Here is a 12514-nt window from a genome sequence, read left to right on the forward strand (position 1 = left end):
CACCAGTATTGCTTTATAGGGAAAACCATCCATTTTTATAGCCAAAGACATGACATTCAGGGCTCTAGGACACTATCAAGTGCACTGGACACCATGCATTAACGCAAGGGGTTCATGGTTTCTTTCATTGCATCAAGGGGTTCTGTCATTGTGGTCTCCCTGTAACAAACGATTAAGCCTTGATTCTTGTTTCCTATCCATAACGGTTTGAGATTTTGTATCACCAAACCTGCTTGCTGTTTTCAGTTTTAATATTTGCATTCAATCATTTAATTGTAAAGGGCTACCCCTGAGCCTTACACACAAACCTGCTATCAGGTCTGCAAAATATACGTCTATGGCTCTGACATTGGGCTTCGTCCATCAAGCCGAACACACATGGATTTATGCATAAATGCCTTGTACGAGCATACATTTGACATAAATTTCCTATCAATTTGGAAAAATGTCATATCCTATTCCTGCTCCTGAGTGTGTACATTTACATGTAAAAAGATTAACTAATGTGAACCTTGATGTATCAGATTTGAATCCTTGAATTTGTTATGACTGCATAATTAAATACACACAAATGTAATCTTTTTAGACGAGTTAGCACGATGCCCTTAGGCCAGATATGTAGGAACTGGTATGAAATGCTTCTTCTTTTGGGCATTTAGCAGCAGTTGCCATGTTATGGGCATCACCTAATGCAAAACAGCTGTGATGTGCATGCACCTGGTAATTTATGAGTGATTTATGATCACAAACAAGGTAGTGTACAGAACATGAACACTATTAAAGAGTAATAAAACTTAAGAGCTACAACAAGGAAGTGGGAAACACACACACACACACACTCACACACAATGTTCATACCGTGTCTTTCAGGTGGAGCGACTCTTCAGGAACCATTCTCAGGCAGTGTCTTCTGAACTCCCCTAAAGTTCCCACGCTGATGTGACCATTCCACTAGCTCTTGCACTCTGCAGGTTAATAAAATATTTATTTAAAATCCCATTTCATCCAGTTCTTTCTGCAATGTTTGTTTAGCCTCAACAAAAACTCACAGCTGATTTTTAATGCTGGTGATAATCTGAAACCCAATTTCAAAGCAGTCTGTGTTCATTTAATGGTTTCTTTATCATAGGGCAGCCTTAAACCTCCTCATCAAATAACCTGGATGACAAACACATACGAGCATTTCTATCAGTAATAAAACAATGAGCTTTATTAAGATGAACTCTTTGTTAAATCAATACAGACATGTTTGAGAATCATGAAATACACTATCACTATCATACACTACACTCTTCACTGCAGTGAGTGTGTTGTTGGTGTTCTATATACTTTTCTATATATTTTTCTATAAAATTTCTATATATATAGACAGATACACAGATAGATGGCATGCCCATTGGATCTTTTTACGATTCTACCGAGCACCTTTAGCATGTTGTAACTGTTTGTTAACACCATGGGGCATTCATTCATCTTTAAAGACAGCGTCTGTAAAATAATTAAATTCATTTTTGTCATAGCTACAGTCATAGTCACAGTCATCACTTTTTTGTTTCTGTTGAAGTCAGTGACATGTTAATAATAAATGGCAAGGTGCAAAGTCCTCGTCTGGCCTGAAGAAATGTGAGGACACTGAAGACTCCTTACATAAATGCTAATAAACTTCTGCTTACTTATAAAGAAAGTCTCAGTATATCAACATGTTCATATGTTTTTAATGATTTTAAAAGCCAGCTGGAAATGTCAGAGCTGCTGTTACAGAAAATTAATCAAAACCTTTTGACAAATTAGGTCTAAGAATTCAACAGTGTTGTGAATTAAATGATCAAATGACATTAGCAGGTCCTCATTTCTCACAGTTTCATAGTTTTCATAGTTGTTACAGAATAACATATTTGAAAATATAAATATATAGATGTATAGTTGATTTAAAAGCAATTATGTATAAACAGCCAGATTTATTAAAAATGCTTGGTTAGCCTCATGACACAATTCACTGATATACTCTGCTATGAGGTCAACTAAATAATAATAAAAAATATTTTACTGAATTAAATTGAATACATTTTAAGGTTTACGACCTTTAAGGTGATTATCATTATACACAAAACACACTTCATAAACTGTAAATGTTCATGACATTGAAATCACTGCCAGGTGAAGTGTATAACATTGAATATCTCTTTACAGTGGGGCCTGTTAAAGGGAGGGATATTGAAACAGGAACAATGAGCAAGCATAAGGACCTGAGTGACTTTGTTTAGAACTAAAACTGTAACTCTAAGAATGCAGTGGTTAGAACCTACCAAAGATGCTTCCATGAAAGTGGTGAACTGGCAACAGAACCAAAGTGCCCAAGATTCAGTGATGAGCACATGGAGCGAAAGCTAACTCTTCTGAGCCGAACCCACAGAATACAGAGACACTGTATGATAAATTGCTGAAAAGCTTAACGCTGGCTATGATAGAAAGGTGTCAGAACATGAAGTCCATAAGAGCTGGCTGTGTAGCTGCAGACTGGTCAGGGTTCCCAAACTGACTCCTGCCTCTGGAGCAGAGAAAGCTAAAAACCTTGCTTAAGGACCTAGGTGTGGCAGATTGGCAGCTTGAACCCTGACCTTCTGATCAGTACACATGATTCTTAACCATTTGAGTCACTACTGCATAATGGAGACTACAGCACACCTTCAGCAGCATCATACTGTTAGAAACAGCTAATTTTTACTTTCCATGGGTCTAATATCATCAACATATGGGCTGTATATATACTAAACACAGTGCTAGACCCCATTGCACACACACACACACACACACACACACACACACACACACACACACACACACACACATACATCAAAGCTATTATTTGAAGAGTAGTGCAGTAATATGCATATGAGCATGGACACAAGTGTATGCGAGCTTTCAAAGAGCACACTATTTAATCAGACAGCAAACACACCAGTGATAAGCCTGTTATTACCTCCACACACATGCACACATACCCACACCCACACACCTACAGAGAGAGATTACAGATTTTCTAACAAACCAAAACAGCAATCTTTGCACAAAAAAAATCCCTGGCTCTCGTAAGCTATTAAAATGTTGAAAGTAACATATACACTGAAATGCATTAATATATTAATAGTTAATATAATAATTAATTAGCTTAAATATAAATTGAAAGCTTCAATGCTAAAATGCGTAATTCTAATAATCAGTAAAGTAAAAGAATATGAAATCAAACACTCTTTTTGTTTATGAGTTGCATAATGAAAAAAAAAATTAAATCAACAAACAGCATTAAACAAAATGTGGGCCTTAGAAAGTGGAAACTTGTATAACTGTGTTGTTGCATAACACTGTCTAAAATCCTATTTCATGATAATGTAATCATGTTACCTCACGGTGAAGGAAGCCAGCATGTTTCTTCTCTCAACACACCCAAAGTCTTCCTCTTCACTCACTCTCCTTAACCCTAACTCTTCCTGCTCTCTTTCCTTTCCCTCCCATTCCCTCCTGCTTTCTCTTTTACTCCTTGCAAAATCCTAATTTCTTACCCCTTTTCTCTCTCTCTCTCTCTCTCTCTCTCTCTCTCTCTCTCTCTCTCTCTCTCTCTCTCTTTCGCTCCCTGTATCACCCTCCCTCTGAAAATTCCTAAAATCTCAGCTGAGTTCCAAAACAAAAAAGCTCAGATTTCCACCCAGTATCTATAACAGGTTCTGTATCTGTACAAGTGTGTGTTTGTGTATATACCTGTGTATAAGTGTGTATGTGTGTATGTGTAAGTGTATGTTACACGTGTGTGTTACTGTATGTTACATTTGCATTTCCAGCATTTGGCAGACGTTCTTATCCAGAGCGACTTACATTACCTCATTTTTTTATACAGCTGAGCAATTGAGGGTTAAGGGCCTTGCTCAGGGGCCCAACAGTGGCAGTTTGGTGGACTTGGGATTGAACTCACAACTGATTGGTAGCCCAACACCTTAACCACTAGGCTACCACATGTCACATGTGTGTAAGTGTATGCTACATGTGTGTGTGTAAGTCTGTGTTGCACGTGTATGTGTGTGTGTAAGTGTATTTTAAACATGTGTGTGTGTAAGTGTATTTTAAACGGGTGTGTGAGTGTAAGTGTATGTTAAACATGTGTGTGAGTGTAAGTGTATGTTAAACATGTGTGCGAGTGTGTGTGAGTGTATGTTAAACATGTGTGTGTATATAAGTGTATGTTAAACGTATGTGTGTGTGTAAGTGTATGTTAAAGATGTTTGTGTGTAAGGGTATGTTAAATATGTGTGTGTGTGTGTGTGTGTGTGTGTGTGTGTGTGTGTGTGTGTGTGTGTGTGTGTGTGTGTGTGTGTGAGTGTATGTTAAACATGGCCTTTGCACGCCTGTAAGTAGTTAACAGCAGTTAAGCCTCATGAGCTACTTTAAATATCATGTTAGGGAAAAAAAAACACTTACCAATCTGCCTTCTACAAATGCTGAAACTTTAACTCCTTATTCTGGTTTTCTTCTCCTCCTTTTATACTGCTTTCCCTCCCTTCATTCCTAATCCATCCATCAGAATTCTGACGTAACACTTGCACCACTGTCCCTCTCCCAAAGTGCAAACACTCCATCGAGGTGACGATGTGTCACAGTAAACTGGAAGCCGCCCGCAGTGTGTGTGTGTGTGTGTGTGTGTGTGTGTCCGTGTCCGTGTGTGCACGTGTTCCGGTTTAGTGAAGCTTGCAGGTGCATCATGAGGACATTAAAGCTCGATTCATGACTCAAGCTACGCTCGTCTCCTTAGAAACCAGATTAGCATTAAAAACAGAGCGGGTGAATATCTTCTTAATGAAGGCTTCATGTTTGACTGTGTCTCACAAACCAGGGACTCATTTAACTCTCTTTTTTACCTCTACATTACCAACAAGCATTCCCCGAAATCCTAAAGTAATTATTCATCCTAAATTAATAGCAAAATGTTCTTTCTACTATGAGAACAGGTATCATTAGGGCAAATATCAATACCTACTTATATGTGTGATCAATACAGCATGGCATTAAATTAAATGGCAAAAAAACATGCAGAAAGTAGAAGTATAGAAACAGAATAATTTTAAATGTTAAAGTTCAAAATTAAGTTATTAATAATCTCTAACAATTTTCCCTAATGATCAAGCCTGAGGTGACTGCGGTAAAGAAAAACTCCCTGAGATGATATGAGGAAGAAACCTTGAGAGGAACCAGACACAGAAGAGAACCTCATCCTCACTTGTATGACACTGAACAGGAAATAATGTCAATGTAAATAATGTCCTTTCTAAAAGTCCAGTGGAATTGTGTAACCAAGAGCTCCTGAGGAACTAACAGGTCAGAGTTTACCACAGACACTACACTAAATCCTTCTTGCTAAAGTCTACAAAGTAATCAAATGCACGTAATGTGATGCTGAATTGTATGTCTTCCTGTTCAAGTCAGACCTACACAATTTCACTAAACAATAGAATAGAATAATGCAGAATGCATTGTGTGATTTGGGACACTGTGTTTAGTTGTGGGACACAACTAAATATATGTCACTTCCATTTCCTTTCCCCACTCTGGTTCTGATTGTGAGTAATCAGTTGTCTTGAGCCTTAGATAGTAAAAGATACAGAGAAAAGTCTAGGAAGACTCACCCCTCATCCTCTGCTCCTACAGCCTCCTGGCTTGTGCTGTTGGGTTTTTGTGTGTGTTTTCTTCACCTCTGCTACAGTTTGTCCATCCCCCGGTCACCTCCTGTGCCATCAATCACTCCGTGACCGTGAACGCGCCCTCCCCCGGCCCTCTTTTGTGTCCCTCTTCTGTCTACTTCACCCTTCTTCCCTTTCTTATTCAGGGAGTAGGAGGGCAAGTGTGGATACTAGGGGTCCTGGGTAGGACTGCAGCCAGGTCCGAATATCCACTAATGAGCACATTATTTTCTCTTTCCTTCATAAATATGTATATATTTATTATCTTGTATAAATCTAGAACAGTTTCTTCTGATTCTTCTTATTCTTGTTGTCACTGTCAGTGCACATGTTTAATATAAGAGAGAAATAAACGCTTCTAAAAGGTTCATCTGCTGAGTTAAAAACATGAGAAAACTCAACCTGAGGATAAGATTTGCTTCACCTCACAAGCCAATAGATTACTTTAATTTTCATTTTTGAAAACTTTCAAACTCAAGTTCAATATCCAAAACCAAGACAATTGGAGTTAAAGAGAAGAAAGAACTTCACATAACTCAATCAGGGTATAATGATTCACACTGAAGAAAGTACAGCAGTTTGACAGAATGAAGAATTGCCAGCACGTGGCATGTGGCATTCACTTTTAGAGACGTGAATGTAAACGAACAGCTCAACCCATGAGATGCTGAAGTTGCTGGTCTGGTCTGTGCTACGATCAGCTGCTAGCTCTTTTTGTTTTGTGTTTTGTTTTGACGCCTTTTTCCACCCAAAAGTTCCTCTCCCAGTGCTGATAAACCCCCCAAGTGGCTCATTACTTCACTATCATTTTCTTTTATGGCTTATCACAGCTGGCCTTACACACACACTCTCTCTCTCACACACACACACTATTAGCAAGAGATTTCCATATTCAGTTCCTTACAAATCTGTTTTTGTCATTCAGTGTTTTTCAGTTTCTCCCTTCAGCAAGTTTCTCGATCCTGTATTTCACTAATCAACTCATTAACATTTACTCTTTATCTTTATGTTTTTTTTTCATGGTCCAGTCCGAGCTGTTAAAAGTCAGAAGAACTTTGAGTTATGTTTGGAGGCAGAACAGACACAGTCACTACTGCTAGTGCTGGTACTGGTACTCAGATATGTTACAACCCTGTCTATTTTTACTGTCATGCCATCAATACACAACTGTAGAACAGAGCAAAAGGCAACCAGTGTAATCCAAATGCACAAGCTGAACAGGATAATGATGCAGTGTTTTATCAGTTCTCTTCTGTTGGTGAGTTTAACACTTATTTCCTCTGGTGCAAAGCTCTTAACTCTGTCTCTCCATTAGGTCATGCTTTTTAACTTTTCAGATAGGAAACAATCACACACACAGCAGGCGCATCCATACAGCTGTAGTGCTCTGTCAGATTTGTTTTGGGGAAAAAATTAAGCTTTTTTTTGGCCTTTGGATGTCATTTCCTAATGAAATCATTAAGCCTTTAGATTTGGCAATATAGTCCAGGCATGAGGATAAAAATGTTGAGTCGTCAAAATCCACCCTATTAAACTTGACCATGAACATATCAAATAATAGTGTTCCTGTATTACCTATTCACTCATTTTCTGTAGCGCTTGTATTACACAGGGTCACTTGGAACCTGGCGTCTTTCCCAGAGAACTCAGTGCACAATGCAGGGAACTCCCTGGACAGGGTGCCAACCCATCACAGGGAACAATCACACACACTCACACACACACACACACACAAACACACGCACAGACAGACACACACACTTTTACACGCACACTCACAGACTCACGCACACATTTTCACACACATATAGACACACACAAACAGACACACTCACACAGACATACACACTCACAGACACACACTCAGACACACAAACATGCACACACACAGACACACACACTTTCACACAGAGAGACACACACTCACACAGACACACTCACACACACACTCACAGACACACACTCAGACACACAGACATGCACACACTCACACACACACTAACACACACACAAAATACATATTTTTTGACTGGGGGAGAAATGCATCTATATGCCTCTACAAAGAAATTCTTAAGACCGGCATACCTCTAGGAAACACCCCAAGAGCAAGGAGAACTTACACAACTTCACACACAGAGCAGATGTGGGAATCAAACCCCAGAACCTCTAAAAAATAAGAAGGACACTGAAATGTAGAGATTTAATAAATACAATGTAAGCTATGTATCCAAGCCATGGATCAGGAACATCAATACAACAGGGGGATTGAACACTTAAAAAACCCAAAGGAAAAGCACAATCCTGGCAACTCTTAATTAGGCGGTCTTTTGATGTTGTAAGAAATGCATCAGGACGCTTTGCCGTTTACACAACAAAACTGAAGTGGTTACATGCAGTCCTGATCTCCTCACGTGTTCTGAGTTATCAAAACAAAAGATGCATTTTGAACATGTTCACACTTGCACTACTCAGCATCCACATGTGATCCGATTAGTCAAGGCAGAAATCAATACCACGTATGAACAGAGGATTAGTAAATTAAATTACACGCTTGCTACCTCTCTCAGGCTTCACCTTCTGTAAGTCTGGCCTTTCCCACACACTTTAATCACTCACCTTCCAGTAGAATAACAAACACAAAAAAACCTGAATAAAGAGAAGCTTTCTGTTTGTACACACACACACACACACACACACACAACATGGAAACAATGTGATTTGCAACTGAACTGCTCAATGGCATATAGAGAAAATTTAAAGTTTGTTTTACTATGCTTGTAAAGACATTCCATTCCATTCCAGACAAAAATAACACAAAAATACACCTGGATATGTATATACAGCAAATGTAAGTATATGTGTATGTACTGTATATGTATATATACATATGTGTGTGTGTGTGTGTGTGTGTGTGTGTGTGTGTGTGTGTGTGTGTGTGTGTTTTCCTTATAAAAAATATGGGAGCCTAGGGTTAGAGCCAAGCTCTCTAATTCCTCTACACTGCCTTGCAGTATATTTTTGGGTCATTACCATACAACAAATAACCTACAAAAATAACACAAACCTGTATATGTATATACAGCAAATGTAAGTATATGTGTATGTACTATATATATATATATATATATATATATATATATATATATATATATATATATACATGCGTGTGTGTTCATTTGTTCGTTTGTGTGTGTATGTATGTGTGTGTATGTATGTGTGTGTGTGTGTGTGTGTGTGTGTGTGTGTGTGTGTGTGTGTGTGTTAGGAGCCTACCAAGCTCTCTAATTCCTCTACATTGCCTTGCACTATATTTTTGGTTCATGGTTAAATGTATGTCACTAAATCTAAACCGAAACACTGACAAACTGATGTAAAGAAACAACAGGGAGACGTTCACAGTGACAGTTTAGTCTGACAGAGAGAAAAATCCTGTAAAGTCAAAGCTGTCCTGTGGACCGGGAAGCGCACAGCCGGTAAAACCCCAGACTTCCTGTAGGTACTGATAACTTTTGCACACTTTAAGGTTCAGCATACGTCAGGATCTTTTAATGGTCTGTATGTGCAGTTCTGTGCGAAAGCTTTTAAGCTTTTAAGACAAAATGATTTACATGTATAATACGGTGCGTCCTGGGATCCCCAAACAAAAGCTGATGATATCAATCAAGATGTCAGAACTCCATTATTCTGTTTTTAAACTACAGTAAAAATAAAAATTCAGCCCTACATTTATTTAATACAACAGAAATAAAAAAGTTTGACAATTTTTTCGCTCAGATGATTCAGTGAATCTCTTGGGAATAGATGCTGATTGCAGTTGACAAAGAAAGAGCTTTTATAAAATTAATGAAAATAAAGTGTATTTTTATTGTTGCGACCTTTTGATACTGAGGAAAATATGTGTTCTGCTGTGTTTTTTCTGTCTGGAGGACAAAATGAATATATATATATTTAATTATTTATTTGGATAGTTTGAAACTTCTTGTGCTACATTTCAGTGTTTAAATCCACAGGAACGCTTTTTGTGTCCGTTTTAAATGCACTTACAAAAAACTATCCAGCTTCTGTACAGCTTGTGTCTTGACTGTTTCTAATGTCATTCATATTACCTGTAAAACGTCTGATCTCTTCAGGTGTCTTGGGGTCTCACTTTAAGCTCCAGACGGTCTTGCGTAATGAATAATAATAATAATAATAATAATAATAATAATAATAATAATAATAATAACAAAAAAGTCCTCAAAAAGCACTTCTTCCGAAAACGTTCTCTGTTCGGGCTGTTTTCCCACCTTCATCTGAATGAACAGGGCTGCTCTGTGGAGTTAATAACACACTGTTATCTACTGGCTCATGAGCTGGTTGCCAGATTGGACGTTATTGCTTCTGATCACAGTTAATTTAGGTTGAACTGCTGACCTAATGAATGAAGTCCATCAGATAAACGACTTTTATTTTCTAATAAACAAAAACATTTGTCCGTCATGAGTCGGAAATGTCTTTTACTTAGTATAATTTCTTGTTTAAAGAACTGTTCTGTAAAGTGTTTATTTTATTCTATTTCTAATGTATTCTGTTGCCTTTATTCTGGAATTTACATTTCTTTCAATAGTTTAGTGTAAGTTTAGAATGTTGTGTTATTAAGATATTCTGATGTCAAACATGTCCCCAAACCATACAAGGGGACACAGTGGCTTAGTGGTTAGTATGTTGGACCTACAGAGTTTGATTCCTGCCTCTTCTCAGTGTCTCTCCATGGGTCAGAGGTTTCCTTCCCAGTCCAAAGATATGTGTTGTAGGCTGATTAGCATCTCCTAATTGTTTAGAGTGTGACTGTGGAATGTGAACAGATTTTTTTCTTTATTAGGTAAATATCATGTTCATTCTTTAGTCTTTCAAAAAAAAAAAAAAAAAAAAAAAAAATAACTTTAAACAATAATAAAGGTGTTAATAAAATAATAAAAATAATAAATAAATTTATGCATAATAAAGGTGTTTGAAATAATTTAGATGCAATGTGCAATATGTTTGAATGAATAGAATTCTATATTACAAAGTGATGCAGTCTTGAGAAAGCTGCTATTATCACAGGCAGTATTTTATTATTATTATTATTATTATTATTATTATTATTATTATTATTACACAGTGTCAAACAATACAAATCTAAGAACGTTTTACAGTAATAAAAATATGCATGCACTTAATTTTCTCCTCAGAAGGATCGTAAAGTTAAGAATAAAAATACAAAATAAGGGTATTAAATCCAAAACTACACAGTACACTCAAATTGGACAATTCAATACTGCTAAAGAAAATCAATGTAGGTAATGTAACAGCTTTAAATTACAGCTCCAGTTATTCATTGTCAGTAATGTGTCATTAAAAACTTAATAAATGTTGACAATATATTATAGTATACAGTATTATGGTACATTAGTTTATTATCATTTTGCTAAAACTCAACTCTACAACAGTGAGATGACGTATAATGACATTTTGTTATACAGCCAGAAAATATATATTAGGAAAATAATAAACTTTACAACCGTGCAAAAATAATTTTATATTTTTAAGCAGAAGTTGTCCTGAATATATCGAGTTGGTTAGTTTTCAAAACGGAAGACTTTTCTTTATTAATCTTTTCAATAATTCTCATAACAGACAACAATTTCACAAATCTATTCAATGGTATAATGGCATTTGTGATAAATAAACAGGAAACATTAAAAGTTTAGACTTAATAAGTGTGCAAATTGATTCAAAACACACCTTAAAAACTATATTTTTCAAGGTCAGGGACTTACTCACTTTATCTGACCTGATATTACTTTATGCCTTTTCACTATGACATGGTTTAACTATCAGTGTTAATTTTGTTATGAAAAATGTTAAGGTGCATCCCAGATCACATACCTATTCACTCTTCTAACCATTTTGTAATGTAAATAGTGTGAGTAATGAATTCACACTGACTTATACTTCCAGTTAGTAAAGAACCGTTAGCATTTCATTTGATATAACTCTAACCTTTTAGCATTCATACACAAGACACTAGCATGATGTAAGTGCATAGGATGTAGAATGTCATTTGGAATGCAGGTTTAGTGTTTCATAATTCACTAACATCTGTGAAGATGAACTTTTAGACCATGCGTTGCTGTGGCAGTACTTCAACATGGCAGTATAACTTTATAGTGCATTCTAATTCTGCATTTTAATGATGGTGGTGCAGAATAGAAAATAAAACATTCCCAAATATACCATCAGCATGACCAAGCTTTTTCTGTTATAAATATACCATCAGATCTCAAACATCAGAGCAAGCTAATTAATTATCATCTTCGCATTATACTGAAAATGGAAGGTTATGTACTGTGGTTCTACAACTGCATGGATGACCAGCAAGAAAGATACCTTGTGCAGTACAGAAGTGTGGTCATTTCCTGTGTGCTAAAGACCCTGCTATATCCTCCACATCAAATACACCAGAGTCTGCATGTCAAGGTCACACAGAGGGTTCAGAACAGGTCTTGATAGAGCACTTAGTGGGTTTACTCAATGGCTACTCACCAGTCTTTAGACAGCAGATGGCACTATGATGGCACTCTACAAAACAGAGAAACAGCTGGACATATTTTGAGGATTTGAGAACCTCTGGATATAGCACACTTAATGAAGGCCATGTCAGTTGGCTGTTTAATGCTGCCATGATTTATCCCAATGGTAAACCTACTGCCATTTATATATCAGTACATCAGGGTCAGTCTCCACTCACAGCCAATTTCTGCACT

General features: G+C 37.0%; 1 protein-coding gene across 5 annotated transcripts in view; it reads right to left on the reverse strand.

Annotated features, from left to right (window-relative positions):
- Positions 1-10001, reverse strand: part of arhgef1a (Rho guanine nucleotide exchange factor (GEF) 1a) — a 67717-nt gene extending 57716 nt beyond the window's left edge. For 2 of the 5 annotated variants that reach the window (XM_060865763.1, XM_060865760.1), the window contains exons 1-2: positions 9833-10000; positions 859-965 (exon numbers count right to left, since the gene is read on the reverse strand). In XM_060865763.1, the coding sequence (XP_060721746.1) occupies positions 859-894 (36 nt within the window). In that variant the 5' untranslated portion in view covers positions 895-965; positions 9833-10000. Of the gene's footprint in view, positions 1-858; positions 966-2306; positions 2435-3402; positions 3421-9832 lie in introns of those variants that run through there. The other 3 variants (XM_060865764.1, XM_060865762.1, XM_060865761.1) reach the window with 3 other exon arrangements.
- Between the last annotated feature and the right edge of the window lie 2513 nt (positions 10002-12514).

The sequence above is a fragment of the Tachysurus vachellii genome, chromosome 3 (genome assembly GCF_030014155.1).
Source record: "Tachysurus vachellii isolate PV-2020 chromosome 3, HZAU_Pvac_v1, whole genome shotgun sequence".
NCBI lineage: Eukaryota > Metazoa > Chordata > Actinopteri > Siluriformes > Bagridae > Tachysurus > Tachysurus vachellii.